The sequence below is a fragment of the Ranitomeya variabilis genome, chromosome 6 (assembly GCF_051348905.1).
Source record: "Ranitomeya variabilis isolate aRanVar5 chromosome 6, aRanVar5.hap1, whole genome shotgun sequence".
Classification (NCBI taxonomy): Eukaryota; Metazoa; Chordata; class Amphibia; order Anura; family Dendrobatidae; genus Ranitomeya; species Ranitomeya variabilis.
In genome coordinates this window covers 383,713,097-383,733,529 of record NC_135237.1, presented here as the reverse complement: position 1 = coordinate 383,733,529, position 20,433 = coordinate 383,713,097, and the positions used below count along the sequence as shown (strand labels likewise).

Sequence of the window (20,433 nt, the reverse complement as noted above, 5' to 3'; positions counted from 1 at the left end):
TCCTAAATGGTAAATGACTGAATCAATGGGGCCTACTTAAATGCTTTGTGGATTACTTAATTTTTAAAGCCAAAGCACATTGTGAACCGTCATAAGGCACTCTTAATTACATCGTAAGTGCAATCCATTCACTCAACTGAAGAAATCGATGACACTGATATGTTAAAGAAGCTAAATGTAATTGACTGACAATTTATCTTTTGGGGGCTGTTGAATTTCTTCTAGTGCCTGTGTTTTATGCCAGCTCAGCAAAGAGTACATACATGTTGTTCTTCATCTTTCTGTATCAGGAGCAGCAGCATTATACAATATAGCTATTATAAATCATTTAGCCTTTATGATAGAGTGGACCTTTTTCTCTAGATGCAAAGGATTAAATATATACAGATGAAGTGTCTGTGAAACCATTTGCAAGTGTTGAAAGCAGGTTTAAAGTATTAGAAAAAATCACGAATACATAGGTATGATGCTTGGTCCGTCACTTTTATCATTAGCAGACGCAGACTTACTTTCTAACCTCTTACAGCACCAGCTTAGTTTTGGCCATAAAGGCCGAGCAATTATTTTTTTTCAGTTGCATTGCTAGGGCCATCATGTTTTTCATGTTTTCTCCAGGACTGGTTGAAATGAGCACAATTGTGAGGTACAATAACTTATTATTTGACGTTCTTTATTTTTAAAGGGGCATCTAGAAACAAAGCAATTCTACCTGTCGTGTAGCTGGGAAGGACAGTTCTGCAGTGTTTGATAGAAGCACATGCAGTGTTTCTCTAAGAAGCAGAGTGGAATGTGTGACGGCAGGTGAGAGTCCAGCCAAGATGTGAGCTGCAGCTGAGAGAGATGTGCCAGTGCCTCTCTCTGAATGGAGTGACTGGGGAGTCAGTCTGCTGGATGTAGCACAAGCAAACCTGTTATCTGGTGAATGCACAGACCGTGGGCACCAGACTGGATTTGTGTTGGAAAGCCAGGATCCCTCTCTGAGAAGAGTCTGCACAAGCCTTGTGCAGAGAACTACAAATATCAGTAGCTGCTATGGGCAATAGCTCTTTTGTTTGATCGAGCTGGAGCTAGCTCAGCCATGTATGAGTAGCCAGGGTCTGTCCTGTTTAGTTAGCGCTTGGACAAGGCTAGGGATTTATATTTATCATTTTGCTTTGGTGCTGTGCAACTTGTGCAAAGTAATAAAAACTGCACGTGTTTGGATAAAAACTGCATTGCTTGAGTGAATGCTACCTAAGGCCTAATGCCTACCAGAGAGTAAATCCCTGCATACCATTTTTGCTATTAACAATTAGGTAAAAATAACAAGTAAACCTTTTTCTATGGTTGGATGCATTCATATACCGTATGTTGGCTTTTTGTATGTTTTGGTGAGTTTAAAAGAATAAAACATATTTTATGGAAAATAAAGTACTGGTAATTTTTTCTGTTACCATATTCTAATAGCCAGTACTGTCAGTGTAGTCATAGCTTGTAATGGAACGATTTGGATGTACATATAATTTATTTAGTAATTTTGATACTTCTGAGTGGATATAAAAACAAAGCAATTCCACCATTATTTTCTTTATGGGTCAATATCATTGTGGAAGTGCCAAATATATATTTTTTATAATGTACAATTGTATTTCGTTATTACGGGGAGACTTAAGGCTAACCCTAATCCTAATATAAAAATAGCAAAATTAATGAAAAAATGAAGTCATCATTTTGCAGCAAAAAGACAGGGTGGAGTGATGGGAAGGGGTGGACAACAAAATATTGTTTCTTCTTACAAAGTTACTATGGACATTTTAATGGGTCATTACAATGGTCACATGACTGGAGACAAGCAACGCTATAGGACCACTCTAAAATATTACCAACACTAACATTAGAGTTATATGCTAAGCTTTACTCTCCATTATTCTAAAAGCTTGGGGATCACCTGGTAATTTTGGCAGGACAAATGCTATTGGGAATATTCTCTTCACTGTTTCAATTCATCACCATTTGAGAATATTAGCTCAATGCAACACTTCTGGTGAAAAGATAATAAAGGGATTCGGTCACCCCCAAAATTCATGTTAAATGAGTTATAAAGCATTATAGGATGCTTGTCTCCTAAAAAAAAATCATACTATAACTGTATATGTTACTGGTACAGTCCCTGAGAAAATAACTTTTACTCCATATGCAAATTTATGGGCTTTAGTGCATCTTTGGCATGGCCAAGAATTTGGTGCACCATTATCCCTCCTCATTTGCATTTTGGGGGCTTCGCCTGCTTGTCATTAACAGGACTCGCTTACCAGAGCGAGCATTGTCTATTAAGGCTGCTGGCGTTTATACACATGCGCACTGCACTGACACCGCCTGTGCCTGAGCCCGCGTGCACTCAGTGGATGAGAGCATTCTTCTCCTTGTCTCCCTCTGCCAACACTGCACAAAGATAATCACCTAGTTAGTGATGGAGTAAACTGAGGAGCACCATGTATTTATTCTCCACCATCTCCTTTTCTTATAAGACGCTCGCTATGCTTCGGTTGTATTAGTGTAGTGAGTGTCTTCAGCAGGAGTATTTGAAATTGTCCACACAGTTGGCCACAGGCATTGTCAGTATGCATACGCACAAAAGTCAGCAGCATTTAGACAGTGCTTGCTCTGAAAAGCGAGCTCTGTCAATCAGAAGCGGGCCAACCCAAGGGTGCTTTGAAAGCCCCTCATTTGCATGTGAATTAAAAGTTCTCTTCTAAGGCACTGCACCAGTAACTGATACTGTTCTAGTATGATTTTTAAAGGGTCTAAGTCGCCTATGTCACTGTATAACTCATTTAAAATGCATTTTAAAGGGGAAGAGCTCTTTTGCATGCTGTATTTACAGTCCTCCGGTTATCTACTGCATGTGTCCCAGGTTTAGGAGTGCTGCTTTGCTCTGGTCATATATTTCAAACACAACTTAAAACTTTAGCACCTCCAGTGTTTTAATAAAAGAAGCCAAAAATAATCAATTCTGTCATACGTTCAAAGGGTTTTTCAACAAAGTAGTAGTTTAATGGTGTGCATATTTATACATCATTATTTTACTTATTTTTTATTATTATTTTACTTTCATTTTCTTTTTACAGGTGAAAATATTTGTTTGGTTTTCAACTGAATTGTACAATTGAATTTGTCTGGCATTTTGTTTTTGGTAAATCTGGAACAATTCAAAATAATACGTAGCATACAGTATCTGTTATATTAGCAGCCATCTTGAAGCAAATACTTTTACATCAATATTTTACAGTAATGAAAAAAATATAAAAACCTACCTTAAATCTGAAAAATAAATATGTAATATAAGTGAAGTCTAGATATGTTGTAAATGGATATAGAGATAATTACTAATATCTATGGCAGTTATGAGGGTAGATGAGCCAGTGAATTCCAGGTTAGATACTTTGCATCTTCCTAAAAGCTGGGGATCCTGCAAGACTTCTATCTTCATTGTAGCTCTTGAGTTACAAATGTATTGTTAAAGAGTCATAAAATATTAATACATATGCGCCCTCCCTATAATCTAGCCCTACTTGACAAAAGTTAACCTAACTGGGTTTATGCTCCACGTCATTGACCAGTCTAAATCAGTTGACATGTCTAGAATGTTTACATTTAAAATATTTTGCTGGTAGATTTTAATAAATCGGTAAAAACTACATAACATTAACAGTTTTCCAATAATACTTATTTATTTTAATGTCTTGTGCCTTTAAATGTATAAAATAATGCCAACATCACATGGCCATTCTCTGGTCATATCACTTTTCAGAGTTCACACATTTCCTCTATGTAACTGTTTTTGACTCAATTGTAGCAATGAATACAAGTCCGAAAAGAGTGATTCCATATTTGTAGATTCAGCACATTGCTGCACAGCCTTATGTAATTCAGCTTTAAAGGGAAAGGGATGCACAGACCCCATAATACTAAGAGTAAACCAGCGTCGGAATATCTTGTCACAGATGACCTAGAAGAAGAAAAATTTAATAGATTATGTTATGAAATAAAAAAAATGTCAAGCACATAAAATCAATTGTCTTTATAACCTCTCCTTCAGAACTTCAGAATCTCGAAACATCCCATTACAGATTTTGTACCATAATAACCTTTGTTTTTGTCTTTCCTTTCTTTGAGATGGATGAGATTTCCATAAACTAAATCTTTCACAAATGTAAGGTTTTATATTTTAATCTAATAACAAGGTGTCATCGGGCAGTATAAAATTGATTTCCTTGTCTGCTGACATGTTTTTTATTGTAAGATAATTCCTAGGAGTATTCTTGAGTGTTGTCTTTCATCAAAACCAAATTTACAGTAATCTGCACATTTCTATTCTATATTTAAAGAGGGAGCCTTATCTATTCTAGAGTACAACCTTATGGAAAATAGTGACTGTGAAGGCAGTGGCCTAAAAACAAAGGATTCTTCTCAGTGGTGGCAACGCTGGGTCTCAGAGCACTTACCGTATGTACATTTGAAAGCACTGTATTTTTTATATTAAAGCTTATAACTTTAGTAAGTTTGGTCCTTGTATGGTCCTTATATGCGCTAAGGAATCCATAGCCTTTCACAGAGTGTGTGACATTTTTGATTGTCAGACAGTAGCATATTTTGAGGACTCATCACCCCATGTATTTGATGAGTAATGGCAGCATGTTGTGTAGCCGGGTGTGGACTGTGACGGGGTGTGATTTATGCTCACTTTATAGCCTATAACAGCGGTTGAGTGCAAGACTGAGTGAGAGGATGAATTATATCATGCTGGCGCACCCCACATCGCGCACTGAGAAGTGTGTACGTGACACTAAGCTTTAGGAGTAACACTGAGCATTACGCATTAATGAATATTTTCTGTCACTTCTCCAAGGAGAGCCACTTCTGAACCAATGTTGTTTTTAGTCCACAAAAGATTTATCAGGATGTAAATCCTAATGATGATTATTACCTAAATGGTGCTCATCGTAAATTACTCCAATTTTAAATAAACTCCTCTATTAATCTGCTCTGTAATCACAAAAAGAATATTGAATCCAACAGGTATCTTACCAATATCTGCATAGGTCCCCAAATGATAATAAACCAACACCATCATTTGTATTAATTTATTACATTTGTAAGGGGTATGTTTGGTGGTGGTGTGCATTTTTAAGAATATAGGATCATGGCTTTTGGTGGTAGTGTGGTTTTCACCTCAAGGATGCCAAAAGAAATGCAGGCGTGCACAGGAGACTGTTCAATAACAGCTCTACTCATGAAAGGCAATAAATGTGGTGATTACAGAGCCTTACAAGAGGCAATGAGCTTGGTGGTTTCCATCATTTCACAAGTCTCTGTATAAACAGAGGTAGACAATTGATATTTACAACAGTGAATTGGCACTTGCAATATTTTGCATAGCGTGCTGGCAATCTCCTCAGCAGCTCCTTATTTACTCGTGTACAGTCTGTGCAATCTCCTCAGCAGCTCCTTATTTACTCGTCTGTATCACTCTCTGCAGCACAGCACACTCATTCTCTGCTCCGATTTAAGCCCCTTTTCACTTACTTACTTCTGACCTAACCTTCTTCACAGTCAGGTGTCTATACAGATTTCCTGATGTGTACGCTATCTCTTTGCCCCTGTACTTTGCTAAGCTTTGCTTATTGGCTGATGCACCCTAACCCCACAGAAACAATCCTATCTGCTCCCTTTTTTGGTAGTAATCCTCACCCTCTCTATTTATAACATAGGTATTGGTGTTGCACTGCTGTTTAGGCTGAACAGTTTTGCATGCTCATCTGTGGCCCTCTCAATAGCTGTGGGGTAGAGCAGCTTGTGTAACAAGTGCTATCCACACTTGCTAGCTAACTGTAGTGCAGGTAACTCACTGCTGCTTCTTTGCGCTATTCATCCTACCTGTCTGCATGTGGTTAATCTTCAGGTTAATAGAGTTATGCTCTGTGCTCACACTTAGCCGTGCGCTGTGGGGAGAAAATGATGTGGTGTTCAGTCACCTCCGGCCATGACTGACTCTCGCTCTGCATTGGGGCCAGCTGTTAGTCAGGTCCGGGGTTGTGGTTAGAGCCATCACTCTGTATACTCAGAGCAGTGACTGAAAAAGTACTGGTGCCGCCCCAGCGACTGAAATCGGAATGTTGCCGGGTGAATAAAGTTAATTTTCTTGGTACAGGGTTTGGCTAAGTGCGGGTCCTGGGCAGGTTAATAACACTATTAACTTGCAGATTAATCGCAGATTAATAATGTCTTTTTCTGGTGACTGCATTGTTATCAGAGGGTGTGGATGCACTTAGGCGACTAATCCAACAACGCATTCTCTCCCAACTATGTCACAACAGCTCCCAAAGGCCACAGCACAACCCTTGCTTCTAGATAGAAACACCTAGATCTTCTCACTCTTACCATCAGCATCCTTCCTAGGCAATACTCAACTGGACATATCTCTCATGTGATAATCATTCACTTGAATCACCCAAGCAATGTTTCACATTTTGTTGCACATCCATCTCAACTCAGTTGCACCCTGCGCATATAAATGTCAGTAATAACCATCAGACACCAGATAGATGTCACTGTGTGTAAATAACTGAAATGACGCAATACTAACTAACAATAGCACATTGCAGATGGAAAATGCATAATGTATCAAATGACATGGAATAGATAACCACCACAACATGGTTAATAGTTATCCATATGAAACAGTAAAGAATATCTCAGTTCTGGACAGCCAAAACATACCAGTGGAGTTCAGCTGGCATAAGTGCTTAAAATTTTTGCAAGAGGATGGCAAAGCAATTATGAACACTCTTACAAATACATTCAATTATAAGTGGTGGTGTCATACCATATCAGTTTTGAAAAAATAATAAAAACACACTGAAAAACTGAATTGAGAATTTTAGTTTGAAAAGTGCCAAGCTAAAATGATATTTTGCTAGTACTGGGAAACAATGCAGACCATAGTGCCAAGAACTTGTGTGTCATATGATCTCGACCCAGTGCCAAGTACCAGTGATATGGCTCTCAGTATGGTGTCAGCTGCCAGTGTTGTGGTTCTGACCCTGTTGCCAAAATTCTATAAAGCTATGACATCCCTGCTGTCATTGGTTGACCACAACATCTACAGCTGTCAACAGCTGAGAAGCCATGTACAGGTGGTCTGAAAGTAATATGCTTCCTAAGCTGATGGTGCTTGCATTGTTAAAACATGAGTATATGACGTGCATTCATTAATGAGACATCACAGCAATTAGTCAGACACAGCCAGCAATAAATAACAAGCATTAGGTTAATAAAGTGATCTAGAAAAATCATGGTAATACAGGCAATCACTACATAATGGCAATGACTACATAAAACTCAAATTTTTTATTGATATTTAAAATGCTCATAATCATGTAATGAATGGAAGCGGAGGCACAGGTGGTGAAGTTCATATTCGTTTTTTTATTGATATTTTTGTGGAACCTCGGGACCATGGTCCAGGGGGCTCCAAAGGGGGCATGACTACGTGAGCCCCAGACACCCTTGATAAGACCCCTCATACAGGGTCGGAGTGGAATGCCTGGAGGACACGGGTGCTACCTCCAGTTGGACCCTGGCCACATTGCAGCTGTCCCAGTGGGACAGACAAGCAGGGTTAACAGATGTCGTGGAGCTGACACAGGTGGTACTGGCGTTGTCCAGAGGTGCAGATGGCTGAATGGCGGGATGTGACAGAACTAGCATGGACAGAACTGTTGTCGTCCAGGATAGCCGGGTAACAGGTAGCTGATAGTCTGTGGAGACAAACAGTGTAAGCGGAGCACTGGCAGAACACTTCAGAAGCAAAAGCACACACTAGCCGAAACCGTAAGCTAGCAACAAAGGATACTTGTTGCTCCGGCACCCTCCCTATGGCGGAGGGGCTAGAAATAGTAATTACTAACACGCCATTGGTCAGAAGTACTTTTTTAAAAATGTGCGCTGTGTCTTTAAGAGACAGGGAGCACGCGCGACTTAAGCACTCTACCCGAGGACCTGCTGGACGCGCTACAGGAAGCAGGGGGAAGAGAGGAAACAGGGGCTGCAGCAGGACAGCTTGGGGCCCACAAAGGTACGAGACCTGGACCGGGTGTAAAATATTCCAACACAAATTATCAAAAATACTATCAAGAAATTATTCTCCAGGTCAAACTCATCACTGTCCTGTCAAAAGCAGGATGGCCACCCCGAAAAGAGTCATCCCTCTCCAGAACATGTTATACTTTATGTAAATAAACAAGTTGCATATAAGGCTGGTTTCACACTTGCGTTTTTATCTGCATGCGTTTTTAAAAAAAACGCATGTGTGAAAAAACGCGGTAAAACGCATGCGTTTTTTAGACGCATGCGTTTTTATAGAAAAACACAAGAAAACAAGAAAAAACCAAAAAACCCTAACCCTAACCCTACCCCTAACCCTACCCCTAACCCTAACCCTACCCCTAACCCTACCCCTAACCCTACCCCTAACCCTAATCAATGGCCACGTATATAAGTGCCACGTATTTAAGTGCCACGTATACAAGTGCCACGTATTTAAGTGCCACGCATTTAAGTGCCACGTATTTAAGTGCCACGTATTTAAGTGCCACGTATATAAGTGCCACGTATTTAAGTGCCACATATTTAAGTGCCACGTATATAAGTGCCACGTATTTAAGTGCCACGTATAACCACGTAGTTATAGTATTTATAGTACGTGGCACTTAAATACGTGGCACTGAAATACGTGGCACTTAAATTCGTGGCACTGAAATACGTGGCACTGAAATACGTGGCACTGAAATACGTGGCACTGAAATACGTGGCACTTAAATATGTGGCACTTATATACGTGGCACTGAAATACGTGGCACTGAAATACGTGGCATTGAAATACGTGGCCTTGAAATACGTGGCACTGAAATACGTGGCATTGAAATACGTGGCATTGAAATACGTTGCACTGAAATATGTGGCACTATGACTGTCAGAAAATGTTCAATAAACGGTTAGGGGTGAGGTTTGGGGTAGGGTTAGGGTTAGGGTTTGGATCCCTTTATCACCTTGATGGTGGTGGGTGACTTTTCAGTGTTTTCTGTTTTTTTTCTATAAAAACGCATGCGTTTTTAACGCAAACAAACGCATGTGCTTAGGCTACGTTCACATTTGCGTTGTGCGCCGCAGCGTCGGCGCCGCAGCGCACAACGCAAACAAAAATGCAGCAAAACGCATGCACAACGCTGCGTTTTGCGCCGCATGCGTCCTTTTTTTAATTGATTTTGGACGCAGCAAAAATGCAACTTGCTGCGTCCTCTGCGCCCGGACGCGGGCGCCGCAGCGACGCATGCGGCGCAAAACGCAAGTGCGACGCATGTCCATGCGCCCCCATGTTAAATATAGGGGCGCATGACGCATGCGGCGCCGCTGCGGCGCCCGCCGCTAATGTGAACGTAGCCTTAAAAACGCATGCGTTTACATAGACAGCAATGCATTTTTTTTGCCGTGAAAAAACGCATGCGTTTTTTCGCGGTAAAAAAAACGCGCAAAAAAATACTACAGGTTGCATTTTTGAAAATGAACGCATGCAGAAAAAAAACGTTTGAAAACGCGACCAAACGCATACAAAAAAACGCATGCGTTTTCAATGTTAAATATAGGGGGAAAAAACGCATGCGTTTTTTTTGCAAAAAACGCTGCAGACAAAAACGCAAGTGTGAAACCAGCCTAAGTCCCATGTTGTGGATAACTTGCATTGATATCTTTGGCAAATGATTTGTGTTAGCGGCAGACAAAGCTAGGCATTTTCCTAGGGCCCCACACTCCCCATGGGGCCTCCACCCAGTGGTGTGCCGCTAATAGCAGCAAAGCATGCGGCCACTATGGGGCCCATGAATCAGTAACGACTCCGCCCCCCCATCGCATCACGCATTCAACTGTACTTGCATCATAGATGCTGATATGGTTAAAATCAAGGTGATGTTCCCTCTAACATGATTCTCAGAGAAGCAGCACCACCTCCAGGCCAAAGTGACGAGACCCAGGTGAGAAAAACCATGAGAGGGGCATTGCAAAAGATGACTCCGGGTATGATGTCGAGGCAGTCCTGGCCATGTTTGAGAGGGTGGCGGAACATGAGAGACTACCACAGAAGCAGTGAGTGGAGGTTCTAGCGTCGTACCTGACCGGAGAGCCACAGAAGGCATACTTTGATTTGGCCCCACAAGACGCCGGGGATGATGTCGAGGCAGTCCTGGCCATGTTTGAGAGGGTGGCGGAACATGAGAGACTACCACAGAAGAAGTGAGTGGAGGTTCTAGCGTCGTACCTGACCAGAGAGCCACAGAAGGCATACTTTGATTTGGCCCCACAAGACGCCAAGAGTATGACAAACTTAAAGCTGAGATCATGGCTCAGCTTGGTATAACCCTGGCAGTCAGGGGACAATGGGCCCATCTCTGGGACTTTTACAGTGATAAACCTCCCCGGTCACAAATGTTTGATTTTCTGCACCAGGTCCAGAGTGGTTGCAATCAGAGACTTGAACCCAGCCCAGATGGTCAAGAGAATGGTCATGGATCGGTTTATGAACTCTCTGCAGAAGCCGATTCAGTCCTGGGTTGCCCAGGGAGATCCCCAAAATGCAGATGACCTGGTAGGCCTAGTGGAGAGGTACCAGGAGGTCGAGGGTTCCCTGGGTAGTCTGTGACTTTTGATCATTGTGATTGACCCTATCACAGTGATCAAAACCCCAATATTTGTCATCCCTAGTCAGATTAAATTTTTTACTTTTTTTTATTTTATAATTTTTCTTTCTTTGTCTTTAGCTGGGGTTAGGGTAAGGGTTAGGCTTTAGGGTTATGCTTTATGGTTAGGCTTAGGGCTAGGCTTTAGGGTTAGGTTTAAAGTAAAAAAAAGATTTTAAAAAAATACTACTTATGTTAGGCTTACTAGTGATAGATTATATTACTTTTTATTTTTTGTTAGTCACTCATATAAAATAAAATTATGGTCTACAGAATGTTTACCAAGGAGCAGGCATATTCTCTGCTTTGCTCCAGCAGTGAAACTGAATCTGCTTCCGAAGTAGAACAGTTTTTAGACAGTGATGACTCCTCTTCCTCCATGGGATTCCACAGCCTGATTGTAGCGGAGTCTGTTGTCATTGCTGAATAGTCAGAGGCAGTACCAAGTCCTGCAGTCCCCCCTCCACTGTGGTATCCCCACAATGCATGTTCCGTTCAAACTCCCCCTTTTAATGCAACCCGTGGAATAAAATTAGATGTCACCAATTTGACCCCACTTGAATTTTTCCAATTTATGTTTCCACAAAAGTCCTACAATTACTTGCTCATCAAACCAATTTATATGCATCACAATATATTTCCCTAAAATCCACATCCTTTCACTCCTGTTTACAGCACCCCTGTATTTGTAGCCGTCATGACTAGGGTTGAGCGACTTTGACCTTTTTAGGGTCGAGTCATGTTTTGCGAAACCCGACTTTTTGAAAAGTCGAGTCGGGCGAAATCGGCCGATTACTGCGAAAAGTCGAGGATCGGCCGGAACACGAAACCCTGTGCACGTCAATGGGGATTTTTTTTAATTTTTTTTTTCTTCTCTCTCTCTCTCTCTCTCTCCCCCCCCCCCCCCCCCTCCGTCCCAGCACAGAAAATCTCGTGTTAACATTGCAAATCCCTACTGCGCACAAGCGATAAAATGATGATGGCCGTGCACACCCCTAACCCCTATGTCATCACTCTGCCCACACTCCTTCATTGGCTGAAAAAGTGGCGCTAAACGCGTCATACGAAACGCGACTTTGGCGCCAAGATCGCGTACCGCATGGCCGACCCCACACAGGGATCGGGTCGGGTTTCATGAGACGCCGACTTTGCCAAAAGTCGGCGACTTATGAAAATGAACGATCCGTTTCGCTCAACCCTAGTCATGACTAGTGTTGAGCGATACCGTCCGATACTTGAAAGTATCGGTATCGGAAAGTATCGGCCGATACCGGCAAAGTATCAGATCTAATCCGATACCGATACCCGATACCAATACAAGTCAATGGGACACCAAGTATCGCTTGAAATACCTTAGAAGACGTCCGCAGCTTCTGATTGGTCGCGTAGCGGTTGCGTGACCGCTACGCGACCAATCAGAAAGCCATGACGTCACCTAAGGTCTTTCAAGCGCTTGAAAGACCTTAGGTGACGTCACGGCTTTGTGATTGGTCGCGTAGCGGTCACGCGACCGCTATGGACCAATCAGAGCGCCGTGACGTCATCTAAGGCCCTTCAAGCACGCATTCTTAGGTACAACGGCTCCCGGTTACGGCGGTAAAGTCCAGGGGCTGCTGGAGAGGTGAGTACCGTATATACTCGAGTATAAGCCGAGATTTTCAGCCCAAATTTTTGGGCTGAAAGTGCCCCTCTCGGCTTATACTCGAGTCATGATCGGTGGTGGGGTCGGCGGGTGAGCACTGTCATATACTTACCTGCTTCCGGGGCTCCTGGCGCCCCCCCCTGCACGTCCCACTGTCTCCGGGTGCCGCAGCCTCTTCCCCTGAGCGGTCACGTGGGACCGCTCATTAGAGAAATGAATAGGCTGCTCCACCTCCCATAGGGGCGGAGCCGCCTATTCATTTCTCTAATGAAGCGGTGCCGGTGACCGCTGATAGAGAAAGAGGCTGCGGCACCGAAGACAGCTGTCCGGGGAAGGAGCGGGACGCCGGGAGCAGGTAAGTATGACATATTCACCTGTCCTCGTTCCACACGCCGGGCGCCGCGCCATCTTCCCGGTGTCTCTCTGCACTGACTGTGCAGGTCAGAGGGCGCGATGACGCATATAGTGTGCGCGCCGCCCTCTGCCTGATCAGTCAGTGCGGAGAGACGCCGGGAAGATGGCGCCGAGGAGCTGCAAGCAAGAGAGGTGAGTATGTGTTTTTTTTTTTTTTATAGCAGCAGCAGCACAGATTTATGTGGAGCATCTATGGGGCAATGGTGCAGAGCACTATATGGCAGAGCTATGGGGCAACGGTGCAGAGCACTATATGGCACAGCTATGGGGCAACGGTGCAGAGCATTATATGGCACAGCTATCTATGGGGCAATGGTGCAGAGCACTATATGGCACAGCTATGGGGCAATGGTGCAGAGCATTATATGGCACAGCTATCTATGGGGCAACGGTGCAGAGCACTATATGGCACAGCTATCTATGGGGCAATGGTGCAGAGCACTATATGGCAGAGCTATGGGGCAACGGTGCAGAGCACTATATGGCAGAGCTATGGGGCAACGGTGCAGAGCACTATATGGCACAGCTATGGGGCAACGGTGCAGAGCACTATATGGCAGAGCTATGGGGCAACGGTGCAGAGCACTATATGGCACAGCTATGGGGCAACGGTGCAGAGCACTATATGGCACAGCTATGGGGCAATGGTGCAGAGCACTATATGGCACAGCTATGGGGCAACGGTGCAGAGCACTATATGGCACAGCTATGGGGCAACGGTGCAGAGCACTATATGGCACAGCTATGGGGCAACGGTGCAGAGCACTATATGGCACAGCTATAGGGCAACGGTGCAGAGCACTATATGGCACAGCTATGAGGCAACGGTGCAGAGCACTATATGGCACAGCTATGGGGCAACGGTGCAGAGCACTATATGGCACAGCTATGAGGCAACGGTGCAGAGCACTATATGGCAAAGCTATGGGGCAACGGTGCAGAGCACTATATGGCACAGCTATGGGGCAACGGTGCAGAGCACTATATGGCACAGCTATGGGACAACGGTGCAGAGCACTATATGGCACAACTATGAGGCAACTGTGCAGAGCACTATATGGCAGAGCTATGGGGCAACGGTGCAGAGCACTATATGGCACAGCTATGGGGCAATGGTGCAGAGCACTATATGGCACAGCTATGGGGCAATGGTGCAGAGCATTATATATATGGCACAGCTATCTATGGGGCAATGGTGCAGAGCATTGTATATATGGCACAGCTTTATGTGGAATATCTATGGGGCAACGGTGCAGAGCATTGTATATATGGCACAGCTTTATGTGGAGTATCTATGGGGCCATAATGAATGGTATGGAGTATCTATTTCTAATTTTGAAATTCACCGGTACCTGCTGCATTTTCCACCCTAGGCTTATACTCGAGTCAATAAGTTTTCCCAGTTTTTTGTGGCAAAATTAGGGGGGTCGGCTTATACTCGGGTCGGCTTATACTCGAGTATATACGGTATATCCCTATTTTTTATTTTAATTCTTTCTTTTACACATTGATATTAATCCCGATACCGATTCCCGATACCACAAAAGTATCGGATCTCGGTATCGGAATTCCAATACCGCAAGTATCGGCCGATACCCGATACTTGCGGTATCGGAATGCTCAACACTAGTCATGACCCAAGCCAGCTACGAAACCCTAATGAAATTCCTTCATTTTAGGGTATGTGCACACGTCCGGATTTCTTGCAGAAATTTCCTGAAGAAAACCGGAAATTTTCTGCAAGAAATCCGCATTTTTTTTTTTGCGTTTTTTTTCCGTTTTTTTCGCGGTTTTTTTAGCATTCTGCAAGCGTAATTAGCTTGCAGAATGCTAAAGTTTTCCAAGCAATCTGCAGCATCGCTTGGAAAACTGACTGACAAGTTGGTCACACTTGTCAAACATACTGTTTGACAAGTGTGACCAACTTTTTACTATAGATGCTGCTTATGCAGCATCTATAGTAAAAGATGGAATGTTTAAAAATAATAAAAAAAATAAAAAAATGGTTATACTCACCCTCTGCAGACAGCCGATCTCAGCGGCGTCCGTTCCTATAGATGCCGGTGTGGTTCAGAACCTTCGATGACGTCGCGACTTGTGATTGGTCGCGTGAGTCACATGAGCGGTCACGCGACCAATCACAAGACAGCGACGTCATCACAGGTCCTGAACCACACCATCTATAGGAACGGAAGAGAGAGCATGCACGGGAGAGGCGGGAACACTTCGGGGGCCATCAGAAGGTGAGAATATCACTATTTTTTATTTTAATTCTTTTTTTTTTACCAATTATATGGTGCCCAGTCCGTGGAGGAGAGTCTCCTCTCCTCCACCCTGGGTACCAACCGCACATAATCTGCTTACTTCCCGCATGGTGTGCACAGCCCCGTGCGGGAAGTAAGCAGATCAATGCACTCCTAGGTGTGCGGAATCCCCGCAATTCCGCATTTTTAATGAACATGTTGCTTTTTTTTCCGCGATGCGATTTTTTCGTGGAAAAAAATGCAACATTTGCACAAAAAATGCTGAATACCCTGTAAATAATAGGAGGCATATGTAAGCATTTTTTTAGCGTTTTTATCACGTTTTTATAGCGAAAAAACGTGAAAAAAACGCGAAAAATCCTGAACGTGTGCACATGGCCTTAGTGACAATTCCAAAGCCCCACAAGAAATGACCCCAACTATGATTGCCTTAACAAATTGAGACACCTAATTTCCCTCATACAATATTCATTTTTTAAATTCATATATCTGTAGTAATGGTGGAGCTGATGTTCTGCTCCATGACACTCTAAGGGATTAAATATATTTTATATTCATGCATGTTATCAAGGGTTATAACCGCTGAGGCTGCAGGCTAGCCTAGGCAGGGATTACTGTAATGGCCTGTGGGAATTTCAATATAGATGTCGGGGGCCTTGGACACACTCATCCTGTAAACTTACAGGGAAAGATGAACTCACTCTATGGGGTGTCAGGTGTTGTGTGGTGCCCCAGGGTCCTGGTCGTCACAGTAGCATTGCTTTCCTCATGGGGAGAGTGATGTCATGCTTGGAAGCGATGGAGGATTCCTTTTATGGAATAGCATGCTGCTGCAAGATGCTGTGGTAGCCATGCTGGTTCAGTATGCCTTCAATTTTGAATAAATCCCCAACAGTGTCACCAGCAAAGCACCCCCACACCATCACACCTCCTCCTCCATGCTTCACGGTGGGAACCAGGCATGTAGAGTCCATCCGTTCACCTTTTCTGTGTCGCACAAAGACAAGGTGGTTGGTACCAAAGACCTCAAATTTGGACTCATCAGACCAAAGCACAGATTTCCAGTGGTCTAATGTCCATTCCTTGTGTTCTTTAGCCCAAACAAGTCTCTTCTGCTTGTTGCCTGTCCTTAGCAGTGGTTTCCTAGCAGCTATTTTACCATGAAGGCCTGCTGCACAAAGTCGCCACTTACTGTAACAGTTGTTGTAGAGATGTGTCTGCTGCTAGAACTCTATGTGCCATTGACCTGGTCTCTAATCTGAGCTGCTGTTAACCTGCGATTTCTGAGGCTGGTGACTCGGATAAACATCCTCATAAGCAGAGGTGACTCTTGGTCTTCCTTTCCGGGGGCGGTCCTCATGTGAGCCAGTTTCTTTGTAGCGCTTGATGGTTTTTGCCACTGCACTTGGAGACACTTTCAAAGTTTTCCCAATTTTTCAGACTGACTGACCTTCATTTCTTAAAGTAATGATGGCCACTCATTTTTCTTTACTTAGTGTCACACTATGACCAGACCTCATATTACCACCATATAGTGACCGAATACTATAATACTGATCATTAGTAAAAAAAAAAAAAGACAATACTAAAATTACCATAAGTGCCATTATACACAGTAGCTCTGTCCATAATATACAGTGTATAGTGTAAGTGTACAGGTAAGTAACTGGCTCACCAGTTACATTATACACAAGTGCTCTGCATATAGTTTCAGTGTATTGCTTAAGTGTCCAGGAGATACAGTGACTGACCAGTGAAGTCTCTAGTTGAAGATATTCATAACTCTATGCGGGCTTTCATATGTCTTGCACTGAGGAGAGGCTTCCAATGGGCCACTTTGCCATAAAGGCCTGACTGGTGGAGGGCTGCAGTGATAGTTGACTTTGTGGAACTTTCTCCCACCTCCCTACTGCATCTGTGGAGCTCAGCCACAGTGATCTTGGGGTTATTCTTTACCTCTCTCACCAAGGCTCTTCTCCCACGATTGTTCAGTTCAGCTGGACGGCCAGGTCTAGGAAGAATTTTGGTGGTCCCAAACTTCTTCCATTTAAGGATTATGGAGGCCACTGTGCTCTTAGGAACCTTGAGTATTGCAGAAATTCTGTTGTAACCTTGGCCAGATCTGTGCCTTGCCACAATTCTGTCTCTGAGCTCCTTGGCCAGTTCCTTTGACCTCACGATTCTCATTTGGTCTGACATGCACTTTGAGCTCTCAGGTCTTATATAGACAGGTGTGTGCCTTTCCAAATCAAGTCCTATTAGTTTAATTAAACACAGCTGGCGTCCAATGAAGGAGTAGAACCATCTCAAGTTGGATCACAAGGAAATGGAGAGCATTTGACTTAAAGGGAACCTGTCACCGTCAAAATCGAGGGTGAGCTTAGCCCACCAGCATCAGGGGCTTATCTACAGCATTCTGTAATGCTGTAGATAAGCCCCCGATGTATCCTAAAAGATGAGAAAAAGAGGCTAGATTATACTCACCTGGGCGGGCGGTCCGATCCGGTGGGCGTCATGGTCCGGTCCGGGGCTTCCCATCTTCATAGGATGACGTCCTCTTCTGGTCTTCATGCTGCGGCTCCAGCGCAGGCATACTTTGTCTGCCCTGTTGAGGGCAGAGCAAAGTACTGCAATGCGCAGGTGCCGGGAAAGGTCAGAGAGGCCTGGAGCCTGCGCACTGCAGTACTTTGCTCTGCCCTCAACAGGGTGAAGACCAGAAGAGGACATCATCTGATGAAGATGGGAGGCGCCGGACCGGACCGCGACACCCATCGGACCAGACCGGGACCGGGACCGACCCTGGGTGAGTATAATCTAACCTCTTTTTCTTATCTTTTAGGATACATCAGGGGCTTATCTACAGCATTCCAGAATGCTGAAGATAAGCCCCTGATGCTGGTGGGCTTAGCTCACCCTCGATTTTGGGGGTGACAGGTTCCCTTTAAATATGAGTGTCTGAGCAAAGGGTCTGAATACTTATGACCATGTGATATTTCAGTTTTTCTTTTTTAATAAATTTGCAAAAATTACTACATTTCTGTTTTTTCTCAGTCAAGATGGGGTGCAGAGTGTACATTAATGAGAAAAAAATGAACTTTTTTGAATTTACCAAATGGCTACAATGATACAAAGAGTGAAAAATTTAAAGGCGTCTGAATACTCTCCATACCCACTGTAAATATTGCTGTGCATGGTTACATTAACATACACATATTTTACAGTACTTTTACTGTGGGATATTGCATACTCAAAAACTCATTTTAATTACAATTTACAAGTAATGTTTTTGCCACTAACTTCCCCTTTGGATATAATATTGAGTTAAAGATAAGAGAGTGGATTGTTTTGTTGCTTTATTTGTCCATTCTCAAAGTATAGCTCGCAGAGTAGTAATGGCTGTGGATGCTTTATTTTCAGCTAAATATAAAGTGCCACATATGAAATATCACTGCAGGCAGCTAATTGTGGCTAATAGCTAAGCCATTTCTATCCATCTGGGCTGATTTCCAAAAAAATGCAGAACTCTTTGGAGAAAAACTGATTTTAATATGATATTAAACAGGGCCTGGAGGCCAAAAGTGCAGAGACTGTGTGCTGAGGAAATTTTAAAATAATCAATAAACAGCATGTATTGTAAAGAAGTGATGAGTGGGCAGTGTATCGACCTGATGCTGTTTCTCCACAAGTGGCCAAGATGCTGTAATATGAAGCTGCGTGAAGCAGTCATAGAGAATGCAGGTATATAATGTATATGTGAGAAGTATCTACCGTATATTATATAATGTGTATTTTGATGTTCTGTATGTACAGCATTTCTTTATAGAATTGCACAGATTGTCATTTTTGATATTTATTTATTTTCATTTCTATTGTATGAATTTGTGATGTATTTATGGAGTTGCATTTTATTAGTTTGACTTATTATAGAACTGAAAGTGTTACGAGAAATCCGCTGTTCCATCTGAGTATTGCCTTTGCATCACTCTTGCTGTTTAGTGTTCACAGTAACAAAGGTAGATCTATTTTACATCTACTGTCATTCTGAGAACTAAAAGGCACGTGTGATGGCACATGGAGAGCTCTCACATCATGAGTTCCATGTCATCTAGACTTTATTAGCTTATACATAATGGATAGGGTTTCTTTTGATGATTCCAGAATGGATTTATTATAGCTTTTAACCATGGAGGCATAAGCTCAAAAAAACAGGTCTTAAGAACAGAGTTTTCCAGCTCAACCCATTTAGTGCTAATCATTTTCATTTTTACAAAAGCTCAATGGTAGCACATTCACACCTTACTCAATAAATTGTTAGAGGCATAGCTATAAGAGGGGCAGCAGAACTAAAAATGAGGGGGCAAAAAGGTCCCTGTGCCACATTGTTACACCAATATTATGGTAGACTCATGGTGGGCATGTATCAAGCCCTGTCTCAAATTTCCATTTATTGCATTGCATTACATTCCATAGGAGCTAACATTTATTCCCTTGCAAACTACTCTAATTATTTATTTTCAGAACTATTAAAATAATACAGAAATAGCAAAAAGAAAATAATAGCAACATTTTTAATGGCTTGCTCATATTAAATTACCTTGTTCTGTCCAATATTTAAATCCAAAGTCCTTGGGCATTGAAGCTCAATGGTTAGAGGGGTTGTCCGATCTTAAATTACAAGTTTTCAGTCACTATATGTGATTGCAGGCTTGTGAACACTCAGTTTTGTTCTCCAAACCATCTGGATCGTCATGGGACAGTTTGGATTATCTGCACGTCGGACAAGATGGTTGTTTATTATTTTTCTTCTTTTCCAGGGGACATGTACATTGGTGAATTAGACATATGGGTGAGTATTATGGTTGTTTGTTATTTTCTGTCTTTTACAGGTGACAATGGCTTCAATGGATTAGGCGTAAAGGTGAGCACAACTGTGCATTTTTATTTTTATTTCAGTCTGTGTCATTATTTCAATTAAAGGATTTTAATCTGACTGATTCTTTTTTATAATTTAGCTATGGTGTTAGTAATTGGGGCATTTTATAGATGCCTCTCCATTACTAACCTGAGGGCTTGATGTCAGCGGCCATAAAACAGCTGACATCAACCCCACTTTCCACCACATCAGGGCAAATGGGAAGAGTCGGGCAAAGCGCCAGAATTTGTGCATCAAATAGATGCGCCATTTCTGGGGTGGCTGCAGGCTGCTATTTTTAGGCTGTGGGGGCAATATTCATGGCACCTTCGGAGTCCCCAGTCTGAAAATACCAGCCCACAGCTATTTGCTTTAGCTTCACTGGTTGTCAAAAGTAAGGAAGACCCCACGCCGTTTTTTTAAATTATTTAT

At 42.8% G+C, this 20,433-nt stretch overlaps 1 protein-coding gene across 1 annotated transcript in view; it reads right to left on the bottom strand.

The window, feature by feature from the left end:
- Positions 1 to 3,016: 3,016 nt before the first annotated feature.
- Positions 3,017 to 20,433, bottom strand: part of DIPK1C (divergent protein kinase domain 1C) — a 118,831-nt gene continuing 101,414 nt past the window's right edge. The window contains exon 4 of the mRNA XM_077270090.1: positions 3,017 to 3,988. Coding sequence (XP_077126205.1) covers positions 3,794 to 3,988 — 195 coding nt within the window. The 3' untranslated portion in view covers positions 3,017 to 3,793. The remainder of the gene's footprint in view (positions 3,989 to 20,433) is intronic.